Consider the following 19477-nt stretch of genomic DNA (forward strand, 5'->3'; position numbering starts at 1 on the left):
AACCCCGATCACCTGGATCCTAGGTCGACGCTCAACTGCTGAGCCACCCAGGCGGGGCTCCCCTTCACTTTTGATAGTATTTCAGTCTGAATTCTCCCATTTCAGTGCTAATTTGCATTCTCAATGCCAACAATGATCACCTAATTGCTAAATCTAATAACATCTCTTCATTTTCCCCACATACTTAATCTCCGACAGTAATGAAACTATTGATAAACTTTGGTTGAAATTCTCTACCTTCCCTCGCACAGCCCTTAACTCTCTTGATTTTTGGTCTATTTGTTTAAATTAGTTAAGCTCCATACCCTGTGTCCTGGTTCTGTTTCTTTTATCTGACCCTTAAGTAGCATAATTATAAATTGATTGAATGGCCTATTTTCTCTTTGTTCAATGATCTCTCTAAATGGTTCATCTAATGCACTTCTACAATGGTCATTCTGCGTTGATAGCTCTCAAATCTGCATCAACAATTTTGCCATCTCTCTTGACTTCTAGAATAATTTTCTGTTTGCTGCACATACCATGAACTGTTTTAAAGACATTTTGAATTAAACCTCTCTTATCTAAGCCCTCTACATACATAAGCACCCCCAAAGACCTATGCACTCCCTTCTGAGACATCTGGATTGCCTTCCTCTCTTCTCAGTACCCACTGCTTCATCATCTTTCTCCTGGACTAGAATAGCTACTTAACACCTTCCTATCTTCATTTGCTTTCTCTGTTTCATCTTCATTAGTGTTACTAAATTTCTCTTTCTAAAATACAGATTTGATTATTTTACTTAATTGCCTAAAGTCTTGATCTCCTGTTTCCTATAGGATCAATTAAAACTGGCTCATATAGAACATAAAATGATTCCTGTGAGGACCTAGATTGCTTTTCCAATATAATTTCCTGCCATTTCATACAGCCATATGCTCAACTTCTGCCAGAAAAGAATTCTTGCTTTTCCTTAAATGTACCATACCCTTTACTGTTTTCTACAATTGCTATGATGTTCTCAAAGTCTAAAATGTTATTCCATCTTGCATTTGCCTGCAGAAATCTGATTCATTTAAACAAAGCCACGCTATGAGCCACTTTTTCTATAGGAACTGTTCCTATTTCTTCCACTCAGGGTCTGTAATGGATAATAGTATGCACAACTTATTATTTGAACTGGTGTTTAGGTGCTAGTGCTCTGATAGAAAATGTAGTTATAAATATTTTAAGAACGTATAGCAATACAAATTTTAGAGCAATCAAATGACAGCTTTAAAGTTAATAGAATTAGTTTCCTTTTTTTCATGCTTTTAATATATTTTGCCTTTTTGAGATTTTTAAAAATTTATCTTTTTTGTTGAAAGTATTACAGATGTCCCCTTTTACTCCCCCATTGACTCCCTCCACCCCGCTAACTGCCCCCCTGACCCACAGCCTTCACAGCATTATTGTCTGATGGGACACTGCTGTTTTGAGTGGCACTTAAGACTTGGTAATTCTCTGGCATGCTTTGTTTTCTAAAATGTGTACACACTTACAGTCTCTTGAGGATAAGGTCTTAGTTATCATCTTTTTTCATTAACTCCTACTGCAGTGGCTTTCATGAGGCAGGAATGTTTACTATAGGAACATACAAGTTCTTTGGCACAGCTCTTAAATAGACTGTAAAATGTGTTCTCTACATGCCGATAAAGAATCCTTAGCAATGTGTTTCAGAATGAGAACTTTTCCCTTTTGAAAATGATTTTTTTATATAAAAATAAAGAAAAGAAACTCATAAAATGACAGGCAAATATCACCTGCAACTATGTTATTCTTCTTGTCTGTTCCAGCCATCCAAATCAAAGAGCAACCCCTTAAAAAGTTAGGTTTTATTTTTGCAGACTTTTTTTTTAGGTGTATGTGCTTTTACACACGTCTGTTTTATTGTTGTTTTTTAAAATATGTTTTTATTGGTTTCAGGGAGAGCAAGGGAGAGGGAGAGGGAGACATAAATATTGATCAGCTGCCTCCTACACGCCCCCTGCCACAAGCTTGTGTTTTTGTCATGACATTCAATTGAAGTACAAAGTGGAGATTTTGGTGGATTGCTTTTAATTATTTACTTTCTCTCCAGGAGGCAAAAGAATGTCTTGTGGGACTGAGTTAGCCCAGAAGGAAAAATAAGAGAGTAGTAACAGTGTTTCCAGAAACTTAATTATAATTTTAAAAATATGAATTTATTTTGTATTCCAGGCTAGTGAAACAAGCACATTACCTGCTATAAATATTCAATGTTGTTTGTTTAAGAAAATCAGACTTATTATAGTTTGGAAGCTTCAATAAGAATCTAGCATTTAAAACTCTCTATGTCTATGATATAAACTGATATTGAGTTTTATCATATATTTTATAGCATATGTTATGACATAAGCTGATATAAACTACTATTATAGCAATATATGATAAATCCCAAATTGATGCTAAAGCAAAATTAATATTTTATCATTTATCGATCAAATATGTTTTATGCTTAGGAAAAAATATGACCTAAAGGTTAAGAAGTTTTGCTCAGTGAAATATTAAATCAAATTGTTCACTGGGAATAAAAAATGAATGTTCATATTTTAATGTATTTTTTCTGATAAATTCTACCTATTCAATATTAGATAATATATGTTTGATTCATTTGTAAAAGTTGAATGCTATAAACTTTTATTCTGCAAATTTACATATTTCACAAACATTAAATGAGTGCAACTTCTATTTGAAACACTATGATGGACACTGGAAGGGGCAAGGTCAAAAAGGTAAGATCCCTGCCCCCAAGGACTTTATAGTCTAGCAGGAAAGAAAAATACTGAATTAGTAAATTTGGATTTATAAGAGGCTATAAGAGTAAATAGATCAGGAAAGTCTATGGAAGTAGATAACTGATCGGGAAAGGCTATTCGTAGGAATTACATAGAAAAATAATTGTTTATTTCCATTTTGCTCCTTGCCCATCCCCCTCCCCGAGGAATTCTGGAGTCTTTCTCGTGTGGCCTTTATAGAAACCTTATAAACAAGGAGCACAATCTAATCAAATTGAGGTGAACTTGTACACAATAAGCCAGTTTCTATTTCCATGGCAACATTTCATGAGATATTATCTTTTAAAATTAGTATGTTATTGTTACTATTAGAGATGGCTAAATTGAAATGCTTTGGGAACATTCTAAGAAAAAAAATCCATTCCGTGTTGGCAGATGTATGTGCTTTGAATATAAAACAGTTCACTGTAAAAAAAATCGCTTTGAGAAAATACATTGGCTTAGAAAATTAAATAATTTCTGAGACAGAAGTTATAGGAGGTACAAAGGCTCTATTAGCTCAAACAGAAAGTAAATACTTCCAAAGTTGTGAAAAATACTTTCTAGATTTTAAAGTAAAACATTTTAATGAAGGGATTAATAATCTAGGAAGGGAAAAAATGCTCAGAACATGAAAAAGGGTTGGGGAATTTTCAACTCAGATCCGAAAAGATTTGCTGTAAAAAAAATTAATAAAATTTGGTAGAAATCTATTATCAAAATGGACAAAGGAAATAGGACAAGTGAGAACACCACCAGAAAGAGTGTGTCTGCTCTCTTAATGGACATAAGTAGGAACCATGGAGTTTTCACGCAGAAAATAGAATTCCATTAAATGAGATACAGATTTATGGACTGAATCACAATTTTAATCTTTGGCATATGTTTTGAAGGACTATGTTCAACCAGTCTTTCTTCCTGGGAAGTAAACTCCTAATAGTTTTGAAAGTCATACACAAAGTTATTTCTATTATAAATTCAAATTCTACCTTAGAATTTATAACAAACTACATGCAAAAATGCAGATTTAAGTAATGTCTTAAAATATGGTCATAACACTTCTAATATGTTAGAATTTCATTTTGTTCTTATTTTGCTTTAATTGTTTAATATAGTATATAATTTAAGGTACCTGAAAAAATGCTGAATTATTTACCTAAATATCAAAGAACTCTTATTATACTACAGATAAACAGGCATACAAACTGTTCTCTGAATCAATTAAAATTCAGATTGTTGACCATTGGTCATGAAACACACACATACATACGTGTCTGAAAGTGAACAACAAAACCTGTTTAAATCAATGTCTGGAACTATCAATAAGTAGTTTAATAACATTTAATTGAACATCCTAGTCTCTATGTCTTCATGAGAAGCTGATAAAATGTCAGAAGTGGAGTAACAATTAGGACTAATCTTCAAATACATCTGTCATCTGCATAAGAATGAAAGTCTAATCCATGTCTTCACTGATAGGGAGCATATAAATGTGGAATAATAATGAAATAAACCCAAGGCAGGGAACTGGAAAATAGAGGAGATGCTATGAAAGGGACAGAATTAAAATCAGCAAAAGGCAGATTGCATGTGATCAGATAAATTTGATTAGAACCCAGCAAACGCAATTCCTATGAAAAAGAGAAAATAAAAGGTACAGATTTGTCGAGGCAAAAAAGAGAAAAAAAGGTAAGTAAGCGAATTCTTTATCGCCCCCCCTGGTTCTTGGCTGTTAGTAATTTAACCTAGTCATGAAGGTCATTTTATTTATATAATACTCCCTCTGCTTGCTCTTTGTTTCACTGAATCATTGCATTTGTGTACTAGGATGAAAGCACCTACAGCATTACATCAGTAATAGGAATGATTTCTATGAATTAATGATTCATTACACTTTTGATAAAAGTAAAAGAAGACTCAATTTAATATAGGTTTGTTGGTAAGAAAATAAGACAAATTACATGGTAACATATAATGAGTTAAATTAGCAGGCAGATATAGAGAGAGACTGTAGTGCTCTTCGGGCCATTCAAGAGGGAAGGTGAGTGGAAGAGAAATGGGAAGCAGGAAAAAGAGAAAAAAAGAAGATGGCATGAACAGGCGATGGTGTGCAATGAAGTCAGGAGTAAAAAAATAAATAAATGAATAAACCTAAAGCAACTGGTTGGACAAAGGATTTAACAGATAAGAGCAGTATTCAGTTGCAAGGTGTTTGCCTGCCTTTGATGTAAACTACCACCATCCTTTCCCAATTGAGCAAGTTACCTCCTGTATATTTAAAAACTTTTCTTGTGTTTAGGTGAAATTGCAAACAATGGCTACCTGAATCTATGCATAATACAGAAAATAAGAAAGCAGGAATTAGGAGTCAGTATTAACCATTAGACATTAAGTTTCCACCTACTGGCCCAAGAAATACCCTGAAATCTTTCATAAGGCTGTGCACCTCCCCAGCACTGAGACTTGGGTGTTAGACCATCTGATCTGCATCTATAAAGGCAGGAGACTTCATTTGACAATTTGTAATTTCAAAATGCACCATGCTCTAACTTCCATAGCTTTTCACATGCCGTTTCCTTCTTCCTAAATATTATTTTTAGTTCCTAACCGGCTAGCTAAAATTTATTCTTCTACATCCTTACTTGTATTAGAGCATTAATACAGTATTTTAATTATTTGTTTACCTACTTAGTCCCTTTATGTCAACAACTAAGTCTTTCATTTTGTGACAAAAGGTTGGCTTTGAGGATAACACATTGCAAATGCTCAAAAAACTTTTCTTAAAAAAATTAATGAATAACTAAATAAAGTGAAATATACCTACACAGACGAAATAACAAATGTCAAAGTCTACAATTTAAATGTTCCAATGATAAAGCAAGAAAAATGCAATTTATCAAAAAAGCATCTCAGGGAAATTTGTATAGCATTTGTAACTCTAGACAATCTTTCCTCCTAGCTGAAGGTCAAACGAATATTTTATGATTTGTTATTATTCTTTTACAAATATATTTATTCAACACCAAACATTGACTTAGAATGTTTCAATGTCAAAATGAAACCAGGTAAGATCCTTAAAGAACTTGAAGTCTTAAAGAGGAGTTAGACAAACAAATTATTTTAATCGTGTGTTATACATCCTGAGATAAAGGTAAGCAGGTGTCATAGGAGAAAAAAAGGGACATTTTTACGACTTGGGAGTTTAGGGAAGGTGTCTCTGAGATGATGTAAGAGTTGATTCTTGAATAGCTATGATGCAGAAACACAGAGTAGAAATTCAGGATGGGCTTCCAGGCAAAGGGAAAATGTGCACTAAATAATATATTGCATGTAAGAATATTTTGTAATTCCCAAAACATCTAAAATTGATCGAAGCTGGAGAGATTCTTTAGATGGAGCTGGACAGAAAAATAAATGACTATTCAAGGAGAGCCAAATATGATAAACGATGGTGGCTGCTGGATTTTTGTTTTTTGTTAAAACTAAAGGGATACTTTGGGGGTATTGAAGGGCACTTGACTTAACCATGACCAAATTTAAGCCGATCAGTCCAGGAGTCCAACACAGGATGAATTTAAGAAAGTAAAAACTAGAGGCCTGAAGACAAGAATAAAAGTCATGTTGTGTACTTTTCCCCCTATTTATTTATTCATTTAATCCTTACCCGAGGATGTTTTTTCCATTGCTTTTCAGAGAGAGTCGAAGGGAGAGAGGGAGAAACATCGATATGAGAGACACACATCAATTGGTTGCCTCCCCCACAAGCCCCAACCAGGGCTGGGGATTGAGCCTACAACTGAGGTACGTTTCCTTGGCAAAGAATAAGCTCTGTATAACTGTTCTACAGAGTTTATTATTACTATAATAATTATTATTTGCCATTATTATTTGGGTTTTACAAAGAATGTAACTGACATTAGAAATTTAAATTACTCCCCCAAGTTTATTTGAATTCATAGCAGCTACATGCCAAAGTATAAGTTATTATCTAGTGTGCTACAAATATTTGTTACAGTTTTGTCAATTTTGGTTTATTTTTGAGATAAAATTATGATAGAATATTATTCAGAAAATATTCCAATTAGCCACGGTAGCTTTTTTATTTGCATATATAAATATATTCTGATATATACTATTATATCACTACTTATGTGCATTTATATATGTCAATTTTTTCATATTTGAATACCTGAAAATATTTCTAATACATATACAGGCTATTTATACCAATACTTAGAAACACTTCTTAATCCCCTGATCCTAGAAGAATAAAGGCTATAAATAAGTAATGCATAATTCTTTCCACATTTTCTGCATATTATTTTTACTATATGGATAGTACACTTAATAAAATTTTAAAGATCATGTGGCCTGCAAAGGATGAACAGTTAATTACCTAATACACTGTTTGCTAAAAGTCTTTATGTAGAAAAACAGCCTGCCCCAGCCAAGAACTCAGGATTGTCAAGAATTTCCCACAGCATGTAAACCATCACCAAAAAGAAGACAGTAATAAACTCACATTTATTTAGTCCATAAACCAATTCAAACAGTTAGTGTTCTACCTGGTAATGCAATCCTGTAAATCACTGCAAAATGTGTACATAATGCACTTCTGGGTGGGAAGCTGTGTGACATTTTCAACTCTGTAGTGAGCCTCAGAAAATTATTTCACCAACTGCTATTTCCCCCTGTGTGTATATGTAAACATATAACCACAGACCAAGAAAAAAAACAAGCCAATAACAAAAAACTGAAACCAAAGCTACCCACAACATAACTATAAATCTTGTGAGGAAATTGACCTCAATGTCTATTCCCTGGAAACATACCAGTGATTACACCACTCCCTGGAGATCAGCAGAAACAATGCCCATATGGGTTAGAAAAATATCTGAATTCCCTTTGGAAATGGGGCCATCCACTGAATCAAGGGAGCATGAAACAGGTGTTTGCTATCCTAAATGTCCTATGGGATCATTCTCTAGGGATATAAATTTCCAATTATTCCCCAAACATGGATAATTGAATTATATAACCCAGAGCCAAAGGTCAAGTAGGGATTGGTTGGAGCTATCTGATGGAGACTGAAAGCCACAGGGGTGCCAAAGGAGGAGCCCATAAGGTGACGTCTTAGACTATGTTACCCAGAAATGAAGCCCGAGACAGGACTTGCGTGTGAGAGGTTTCACTGGCAATATGGTCTCAGGGAGCAGAGATGAGGAAGGGCTGTGAGGGAAACAGGCCTGAAATGCAGGAAAGTTAATGTAAGGATGTGTTATCCAACTGGCTACAACTATGGATAAACTGTTATTAGGCACTATAGAAACTTCTGATGAAACGTGTAAAATGCCTCTCAGAATAGCAGAGGACTCTGCAGGACAAAGGAGGAAGAATGCATTTCCTTTGCTCCTATCTCCTTGCAGGCCAAGAGCTGACTCCTAAAGCAATTCCTCGTAGAACCTGTGTAGAGGCCAAGCCAGTTCATAAACTCCCTGACCCAGGTGTCAGAGAGGCCACAGGTTAGAAACTAAGATGCAGAAAGAGAGTACACAGGCAAAAAATGGACCTGTCACCACAACAGTTACTGGAATGAGATAGGATTTATAGATTATACAGAGGATTTGGAAACATTGGCTTCCTCATTAAAAGTCTAATATTAAGGCAACCATTTAACAAACATTAAATCCATTTAATATTTTCAGAAAGTTAAATTATTTAAGAAATGTTTTTAAAACTAAAACCAAATCTCTAGTTTGCAATATAGCATTCTCTAATGGGAAAAGAGAAAGTTAGATGCACTCTGAATTTTTCTCCAAAACTTTCCCCTTGCTGCCCCTATATTTTTCACATCTTCCTTCTAATTCTTATAATTGAAATGCCAGGAAAATCCCCTGCTCTATTTCTGTCCAAAATAATAGATTTAGAAAGCAATGAGATACCATCATTACCCTGATGCTATTCAGCTGCGCCCATTCATTTCCTCTGGACTCAGATGGCACCGAGCCTCTGTGCTCTCTCCAGCAGCCAAGTCCGGAGGAGAGATGAGCTGGCACACTTCCAGACCATTAAAGACAGAGAGACTTGGCTGGCATGCTCCAGAAATACCGAGGGACTGGAAAAGAGGAAGTCTGGGCTTTCTCAAATGGACTGACTCACGCAGACCTGCCTAGCGTCAGTCTATTTCTAGATCTCAATCTGCCCGGGCATTTCCAGGCAGCACCTATGGAAAAGAGAGGCTTTTGTCTTCTTGCATTTAAGCTGAACCTTGCAAACTTTATTCAATGATTCAGTGGTGCCTGGGAAATCTTCAAACTGACTCATGAGCAGGTAGGCGGAATCTGTGTGTTCGTTATGTTGGTCCTGTGAAACCAATAACTTGGAATTCCTCAAAAAAAAAAAAAAAGATGTATGTAGAAAGTATACATTATAGATATAAAGTCCTCATCAACTCCTTTTAAAAAGTAATTTTAAACTAGAATACTCCAAGTAAGCTGAGATCTTACTGACTACTATCCTCCTGTTCCACCTCCAGAAGGTCTTGTATGAGGATATATCTAAAGATAAGTCCTCAAGGGCAGAAATCCTTTATATTTGACCTCAAGTGTGCCCCCAAAGTTCCTAACAATTCAGGAAAGCATATTTATAAGATTCACAGAAACTATTAATACTTAATTTGGTTGTTGGATACATTTGAAAGAGATAAATTGGTCATTTTGGTAAATGATCTCCCAGATTAATTTGAACATCTGTATGAATGCAATGATATGTTAATCTGCCAGGAAAAGAGGCATTTTAACAGAGAATTCCTGATAATACAATTACTTTGTGTGTGTGTGTAAGGGAAGTGTGGGCAAGAAGAGGTAAAAGAGTAAAGGAAATAAATACAGAAGAGAGTTAAAAGGGAACACACTCTAACTACAACAGAGAAGGGATAATTAGTAGATGTAGCAGGCAATTTTATTTCTACTTTCTAATCTCCAGGTTAAAATAAAAGAAGAAAACGCTAACAGGACAGACATTGAGTGATCCTCTCTTCAGTGATTTATTTACAAAAAACAAGATCAAGGAGTTCAAGTTTAAAATAGATATCACCTTCTGTCCTTACACTTGCCCACCAAATCATTATCCATAAGCAAATATTTTTATAAATATAAATTATTTTCCTTTACTACTGTACACAAATTAACATTACAATAAAATTTAAAGCAACCTTCCAATTTCATATAACCTCATAAATTTACAATGTCTAATAAAATCTAACAGGAGAAAGGCATCCAGGATAGTAGTCACATCCTTTTTAGTGTTTGAAAATGGAGATATTGGTGGACCAATTTCTAAGAAAATGTTCTCAGACTGGAAGTATTCAGTTTTCTTGCCAGCAACACAATTATACTTAACTTGCTGATGGCACTGTATTTCTGGGGATCTTTTGCATTAATAAAATGTATCGCATATCATGCATTATTGTTTTCACTTGTCATTATAAGTTCTTAAACCCACTCTTCATGTTACCTCTGAATAAAAGACTTTTGTTAAATGTTAGTGCTCTAGTAACTATTTTGCTTTTAAGCAAAAGGAAGTCCTATATTCACACTTCCTTTACTTCTGATTCTGCATAATTGGAGTAATAATGATTAACTTTAATGAAGTAACAATAAAATGTGTAAGATTATTAGCAGTGCCTGTTTTTACATGTTATACGCTTGACATTTTGTTGTGACATTAAAATAAAATTGAGTGAGATTTAAAATACAAGTACACATGTGCATGTATGAATAGAAACATGTACATAAGCCCATGTTCATGCATATGTACCTATGCATATATATTAAGTGGGCAATTGCTTACAAAATTACAGAAAAATGGTATTTTATTGTTAAAACCACAATATGCTTTTTAAAAATCTTTCATCACATATGAGATAACACAATCATCGTAAGAAGATAGACTGCATTTTCTTCTCTGTCATGAAACATTAAATCCTTGGTTGTTGGATAACACTGTGGGAAATTAAAGAAGACATAAAACTGTTTTTAATGTTTTGTATTATATTGTGTAACATGCAAGCTTTTGATTACTAACTCTTCAGATAAACAGAACCTGCTCTTAAAAATGAGCAATAATAGAATAGGAAAAATGAACTTAACTTCAATGTCATATATATAGAGATTACAAGTTTGACACATACACAACATGCAGTGTTCTTTAAAATATCATTGAGATGCCAAAGTTTTGAATCCTTAATTCTAATGCATTATATGCTTCAAGTCCATTCCTACTTCAGCAGTCTCATCTACCTTCTTATAACCCAAACACTAATCTTATAATTGTCCTGGTCTACGCAAAGGTAGGATTTTCACCTCTTTGACAGTAGTCAAGAAGAAAACTGTCACTCTTAGCGCTACTCTTGAAGAAATCTGATTAACCAGAATTAGACCATGAATTTAGCATACTGCTCTATGTCCCTTGAAAAAAATTATATTTCCATATTGATATATTTTTTAAAAACTATACTACTTCTAAGCATTTTATTCTTTAAAATTCTAAAGAATTCACTAAAAATTTCTTAATATATATATATTTTTATCCATTCCCAACTGACCCAAATTTTTGCTTAACTGTCTATTTGATATACAAGGGTGGGCAAAGTAGGTTTACAGTTGTGAGTATGTGAAACACAGAGTTTATTCTTGTAGTGTTATTTAGTTATTAATTATTGTATTATTAATTATTATTATTAACTTACTTTTGCCCACCTCTGTATATTTATATCCATATCTATAAATAGATCAGAAGTCATTCAGATCAACCTCAACTTATTAGCCAGGTTGTTAGAAATGGCAGAATTGCCCAAGATTTCTACTTGAGGACCATATCAATTGTTAATGGATCCTGTAGTACTTAGATTAATGACTTGGGACAGTGCAAAGATCAATACAGAAATGAAAGAAGAAAGCCATCTGCTTTCTAAAGTAGACATTGATGGTTGATGTGATTTGTTCTGCTAGTTCCCTCTGGGTCCCTGGAGGTTAGCCTCATTCTGTCGTTTGGAGTCCCTTTGATAATAATCTTAATTAAATGCTGTATGATGAAAATTGAATGGATTTGTTTCCAGCCTCTGGCATTCAGATTAATCAGAGTGTCATACTAATAATGGAGGTTCTCATGGGAAAGTACACCAGAAGTTAAATGGTGTATAGATGATGGGTGGGCGTTGTCAGGAGGCAGTCCTCCATGGGTCTATCATAGTTGCAGACGTCTTGCAACCAAAGGCACCACCATGATTCCCAGGGTTCTTCGCTGAGTAGTCTTTTCATTTCCCTTCATTCTTCCAGATTATGGCCACAGGACTTGACTATCTACATGTAAAATTACCCATTTATTTCAAAACTGGTTGCTGTATGGATTGACAGTAACCTCAAGCTCCCTAGGGTACGCTATTGAAGTATAATTAGGTATACTAATGCTTATCACAGTGTTTGTGAAGAAAATAAAAGGTGAAATGTGAGTGTCTACCTTCCAAATTGATTAATGATATTTTGGAATTTGGGGAGAAACTTAGTTTTAAGACTAAAGGGAGAACTTTTCCAAGGGACCACGCAGGGGAGATGAATAAGAAAAGGAACAAGTTAATTCAGAAAAATTATTGGGACAAAATCCAGAAGTGAGGGTTTAAGGTGGCACAGAAAACAGCTGTTTCTTCCTAAGCAGGTGAAAGTCTTATATAGGCTGGAAATGAGAGTCACTCTTATTTGCAAGAAACTTTCTAAGAACCAAAACTTTATAGGAACCCTTGCAAAGTGTAGCTGTTACATCCATTTATTTTGCTTTATATTTTTTATGTCTAAAGATTTGTTGGCCTTTTACTCCTTTAGAATTTGGTAGACGTTTCCAGGGAGATGTGAGATCTGTTAATGGTTATCAAAAGTAACAATGTCATAATACCCAAAGTATTTATTTTCAGAATAAATATATAACTGCAGATCCTGCTAAGCACGAATATTTATCCTTCAAAGGCTGAAACAGTTTACCCAACACCAAGAAATGACCATGAAATTTTATGAACTTTAAAATAGGTTCAGAACATTTTTAAAAATGGGGAACATATGAAATTAGTCAAAATGTCTCTTTTTCCATTGTGCTAGAACTAAGAAAATATTTTCCTGGTGAAATAGCACTTATTAAAAAATCAGTCATAAATATTGACCTTAACTGTATAATGGAAATGTGAAATTGGAAATATATTTTATTTTTCATTTTTTATTATATTTATTGGGGTGAAATTGGTTCACAAAACCTATAGGTTTCAAGTGTACAACTCAACAAATCATCCGCACACAGCATCGTGTGCCTACCTCCCGAGGCAAAGTCCCATTTCACCCCCCTTTTCCTCCCCTTTGCCTGCCTCCACTTACCCCCACTCCCCTTTCCCTCTTGCTAGCACCACATTGTGGTCTGAGTATATGTAATACATACGGCTTAATCCCTTCACCTTCTTTCATCCAACCCCCCAACCTCCCTCCCCTCTCAGTCTGTTCCATGAATCCAGGCTTCTGTTTCTATTTTGTTCATCAGTTAATTTTGTTCATTAGATTCCATATATAAGTGAGATCATATGGTATTTGTGTTTCTCTGACTGGCTTATGTCACTTAGCACAATGCTTTTTAGGTATATCCATGCTGTCACAAAAGCTAAGAGTTTCTTCTTTTTTATGGCTGAGTAGTATTCCATTGTGTAAATGTACCACAACAATAGTTTATCAGAAACAATACTGAGCCTACAAAGGTAAAGAAGAATATTGCTATAAATTGAATATTTATGCTTCCCCCTCCCAATTTATATGTCTAATCCTAATGCCTAATGTGATAGTATTAAGAGGTGGGGCCTTTGGGAACTGATTTGGTGATGAGGGTGCAGCTTTAATAAATAGGATTAGAGCTCTTATAAAAGAAATCTAATAGAGATCCCTTGCTCTTTCCACCATGTAAGATTACAGCTTAAAGATTACAAAAAGAAGCTGGTTCTGGCCAGACATCATCCTGGACTTCCCAACCTCCAAAATGTAAAAAATAAATTATTTATAAGCCACATAGTTATGGTATTTTCATTATAGCTATCAGAGTAGACTAAGATGAACACTGAACAAAAATGTCCCCAAATCCATAAAATCAGTAATTTTACTTAAGAATATTTAGAATTTACAACTGAAAGAAGTCCATAAGAATCACCTTGTGCAGAGGCTGGTCATCAATGTACAAGAAAGCAATTTGATGTCCAATAAGGGTTAAGCAAGGTGAGCAAGGCCATACCCCCAGGATGGGTGAATTGAAATAGAAAGTTCTCACTGATACCTGTGGAAACAGCCGCACCCCCATCTATTTGGGTATTTTTCTAATAATTTGTGAAGTAGCCAAGATGTGTGCAATGTATTTCTGAACACCTGTTGGAAGGGTATCATTGAAATGCAAAATTTCTGATTGTTCAGCTAGTTTTAAATTTTAAATGATATACATAAATGCATCCCTATTTTCTCCTTCAAACAGCATGTGAATGCCACTGTATCATTAAAATATGTTCATCATTAGAGCTCAGTAAAATTTATTTTCTTATCAATATTATATAATAAATTTCAAATGATTGTTTTTAGGAGAAAAAGACCATCCAGAAATATGAATGTATGCTAAATATCCATATCTAGACCATCTGTTTATCTTCACCATGTGTCACTCTTTTAATTGCTAATAGCATCCTTATGATGCATCATCTCATCTGTAACATTATTCCATGAAACTAAGAAGGCATCAATAACAACTGCAAGAAAGCACCTACTATATGTGTTCCTGGTTAATAAATTTCAGCACATCCTAGTCTGCTCTTGGGCAACATTTTCTAATGGCTTTTGCATAACAGGAAGCCTTCTAGCAGGGCAACTTTCTCTAGTTAAACCCAGCACTTTACTATTTTCCTAAGCTGCTTGTCATAATTAATTAAGTCTCCCCAAAATATTTATACAAATTTCTTATTTAGCAACTCTCATGTGAACAAAAATATGGGATAATGGTTCACTGGGCTAAACCCTGTGGAAAATAAAACATGAGTAGGAACTTACATGTGAATTAATTTAGAAACTGTGATCACCACCCCCCTTAATAAGTGCTAGTTAACAAGGGCCATAGCTCTCAGGTTTGGCTGGGAATTACCTGTCATGTAAACTGTATACCCATTTTTTACTTTGTATGTGAAGAAAAAAAAGTAACCTCATTATCATCTTTCTATTTAATCAAAGGCAATAGATGGATAAACCACATTGGTAACTGTTCTCTTTTGGCAACAGCTAAAACAGATCCGCTGAAAACTCCAGCATTTTAGAAGTGTCAGTATTGTGTTGTCAGATGGTTTTTGTTGAAGGAGTAAGTCTACCATCCTGAGATGCTTAAAAACCAGTGCCAAAAATAAATAAATAAATAAAACTTGATGCTAATGCTAAATTGTGTAGTGAGGATAGTAAATGTGAAGTAATGGTAGAAAGTGTAGGGGAGGTAAAAGATATTAAAATAGCCAGGAAAGAATTTGGGGAGGAGGTGGAAGTTGAGTAAGACAATGAAAGGTGGATCAATGGGGGGAGGGGAACGGGGACGTCTGTGACACTTTCAACAATAAAGATAAATTTAAAAAAATAAAATGAATATTCTCTATGCCATTCAAGTACATAAGTCTCCTTATTTGCATAAGTGCCAGCTTTTGGATATCTATTGCAATTTCAACAAAGCAATAATGTTTCCATAACTGTAAACTGGCAAATATTTCATATATATATCCCATTTAGGGAATAAAAATATTGTCTGAGTTTGTGTAAAGTCCATTATTATTAATTTCTGAATTGCTCTTTTCCTTTTAATTCATAATTTGCAGTTTGTGTGAACTTGCATTTCCTTTAAAATCCCCATTTCTTCATTGCTCAACCATGCAACACATAGACAGCAGCTATATTAATAACCTCTCAAAGGTGCAGTGCACTGATACTGCTATTTATGCTGCTGTGTGTAGAAAAGCATATTTATTCTGTTCGAGTACCCATGAGACATGAAAACTATTCTTTGTTCAGTCTCACAGTAGATAGTCATTTCAAAACTTCAATTACTATTTCAGCATGTTCCCTCCATTACCACTTCCAGCACCACAGCCAGTGATTTCTAATAGCAAAATGTACTTTATAAACCACGCGCGCATGTGCCTTGCATGCAACGGACACATCAAGCTATTTATAAATGACTGATATCTCCAGAAAACAGTAAAATTTAGGTGAAAACATATCAATATATAAATCTGGAATACGCAAATTTGATACCTCCCAGCTAATACCGATGGCTGTCGAATGAATGAAATAGTATATGCTCTATCTTGGAATTGAAGAAAAACAATCATACAACAAATATTTCTTGAGATTTATGTCAGTACAGAGCTATTCTTCATGCTATAGAGTTTATGAAAAATAAAATAAAGTAACATTATTTCTGCCTTTGAACAATTTACAATTATCATAAATATTATTCATTCTTTTTTATTCAAATGACAGGATTAAATGAAAAGAAGAAGGTTTATAGTCTCAATCTTACTTTACGTAGACCTTAAATTCCATGATCTGGCTGTAACTTCTCGCCTTGTGAGAGATTTTGTTTCTGCACTAACATTAATCTCTTTTTCTTGAATCTCTATTTTCCTGTTCTTTTTGCCATAAAAAAATGCACACACCTAATGAAGCAGGACACTTGGATCTCAACATTTTGAGAACATGATTTTCAATATATTGTCCCTGATAACTATAATTTGTCTTAAGTGGAGGACACCATAAAAAATCAGCCTTATGCAGTTTACTGTTCTGTTCATTGTTGGGATATTGATGAAAGTAATTCCCACAACGCTTATTACTCAATGTTCACTTTATAAAGAGCAATGCAAGATATTTCAGACTCCAAAGCCAGGAAGAAGTTTGCTTAGATTGATAAGGTCTCCCTATTTGTTTGGCAGCTCTCATATTTGTCTAATAGGTAAAGCATTCTCTTTTTTTTTAATTGATTTTTATCAAGAGAGAAAAATATTGATCGGCTGCCTCCTGCAGGAGCCCCAACCCTGGAATCGAACCCGCGATCTTTTGGTGCAAGGGGCAACACTCCAACTGAGCCACACAAGCCAGGGCTGTAACACAGTCTTAAACCTTGTTTACGAACTTGTATGTAAGCTTTTGCAATTATTTTGCCTTATTTTTTCATTATGCTATTTCAATATGAATTTATTTTTAGCGCTACTGCACTATATCTCATTTTGTAAGCCTTTCTAAACCAGAAGGGTCATGAACACCTATGGAAAGTTTTACTTGAACCTGATAAAAAAATCTAGATTTTTCTTACTCTGGGTCGCCTTCATTAGAGTGAGTGGCATGTACTTGGGGCTTCCGTTTTATCATTTTCTACTCCCTCCTTAATGCTCTGAAACCTGCCTTCTCTCTCCATTCTATAGACAGTCTTAGTAAGGACTTTGCTATTTTCTAGGTATTTGAACTTGGGAAAGTAGTTGGATCTCTCTAGGCCTTATATTCCTCATTTCTAAAATGGAGACGGAAAAGCCTCCGTCGGCTTGTTCTGGGGATTAAATGAGATGGAGCACATGCAGTGGGCAACAGTGACGCGCATGCACTAAGCGCCTAAAAAATGGTGCTGAAGACGACAATGCTGTAGTAACAGCGGGTAGCAGTGGGTTTTCAGTCCCCTCACACTTTTGACAGCATGAGATGTTTCTAGCCTCAGAGGCAAGAGCATTCCTGCTGGGCTCTGGGCTGCCACGTTCTCCCTCCCTGTCCAGCCAGCTGTTAGTCTGTCCATCCTCTTGCCAGCAGCTCTCAGACTGTCCTTTCTCTCTCCCTCTGAGGTCACCCTCAGTCCACGGGGGAGTAATGACGGGGTGTGGGGAGTCAGGGGAAACGTTCTCCGAGGCAGAGGAAGACCTAAGGGAATTGAGGACTAGGACACTGACCCCCCCCCCCCAGAGGCACCATGACTACAAACACCAACAACAAAGAGGCAGGCGGGAGCCAGGAGGCTGGAGGAGGCGGGCCTGTTCCCACACAGCTTACTGTTTAGAAAAAAGGGGGCTTCGTTTCTTTTAGATGGAAATATTTAATTTGCAGAGAGGTGGCAGGAGTAAATTTTATGTGTAATTACTGGTAATATGAAAGCTAGAACATTCATTATTTGTCTCAGATAAATTAACTGACTATGCAACCTGTGCCCCTCATCCACGGCCACCAGCATCACTGCTATTGGACCATAAGCAATTAAAATGGCAAATCGTACAAGTGGAGGTAGAACTACTGTTAAAAATTCCTATCATCCGTATCAATGCCTATATAGAGTAATTTGTGGTTAAAAAAAAAGCCAACAAAGTTACCAATGCCTAGTGTTACACATTTTATGCTCCAATCTGTTGCTATGTGATTATTAGATTGGAAACTTCTTGGAAACCTAACATGGTGGTTCAAATATTACCGACTTTCAATAAATATTGTTAAGTATATGAGCCAAATGTCTGCTTAAAGACTGCATTACACCTCAAAGCTTTAATTAAAATTTATACTCAGTAGAACAAAGTTCAAACTATTCAAATGCGATAAGAGAACATTTTTATTTTAGAGACTTTTCTTTACCTTTACACACAGGCCTGTGATCGCTCCAAGCCGCAAAGACGTCAGCTATGCGTTGGCAGGTGATGCTCTGGGCGCCCTGGGGAACATAATCTTCATCGCAGGAAAACTGCACCGTTGATCCGAGGCTAAAATTGAACACAGGATGAAAAGAGGGATTAGAAGCCTGTAACGTAATGCTTAGGCTCCACTTCTACTGGCAGCATCCAGTATGTCAAAAATGCCTCACAGTGACGAAATACCTTTCTACTGTGAAAACAAAGTATGAAGAAATGACTCGAGCAAACGTATAGTAAAAGTCATAAACAGATTAATCTATTGGAAACAGATAACATGCAGATATTGGTAGGAATTGTATAAAATAGTTCTCAAGCCTAAGTATCTGTTATTAATTGCAGAAGCCAAGATTAAATAATTAAGTGTCCCATCTGAAGTAGGTGGTAAACGTGAGGCAAAAAGTGGACTTCCTAACTCAAGTCCCAGTGCTTGTGTTCATACCACACTAGAGTATTTTCTAGCAGGTATCTATATGTGTATTGATTAGGGCATGTAATTGCACATTCATATCTATTATATATATGTTTATATACACTTAGGGCTGCAAAACTTCTGATTGTTTCTATCAAATTAACCTACCCTTTACTTATCCTATTGCAATTTGGATTTTGCTTCTTAATGACTCCGTTTTATTTAGATGACCCTGTAGCCTGAGTAGCCTTCAAATTCTACCCAGTGGTTAATTCTCTACCTTTTCTTACTACATCTCAGGAAATGGAAAAAATCCATCCTTCTAGTTGAAGGCCAAAGCCATGGAGTCATTCTTGACTTGTCTTTCTCTCTTACTTTTCACATCCACCCCCATAGAACAAATCCTGTCAGAAACCCCTTCAAAATCAAGACCCTAACATTGCTCACCCCTATAGCGTCACCACCATGAGCCGGGCCACCACAGTTTCTCATTT

The 19477-nt window shown here is 35.3% G+C and overlaps 1 protein-coding gene across 1 annotated transcript in view; it reads right to left on the minus strand.

Annotated features, from left to right (window-relative positions):
• CSMD3 (CUB and Sushi multiple domains 3) overlaps positions 1-19477 on the minus strand; it is a gene marked incomplete at its 5' end in the record, with an annotated part of 553604 nt that overhangs the window by 315380 nt on the left and 218747 nt on the right. The window contains one exon of the mRNA XM_081116493.1: positions 18519-18643. Within this exon, the coding sequence (XP_080972619.1) occupies positions 18519-18643 (125 nt within the window). The remainder of the gene's footprint in view (positions 1-18518; positions 18644-19477) is intronic.

Source organism: Miniopterus schreibersii (genome assembly GCF_964146895.1).
Source record: "Miniopterus schreibersii genome assembly, chromosome: 17".
Lineage (NCBI taxonomy): Eukaryota > Metazoa > Chordata > Mammalia > Chiroptera > Miniopteridae > Miniopterus > Miniopterus schreibersii.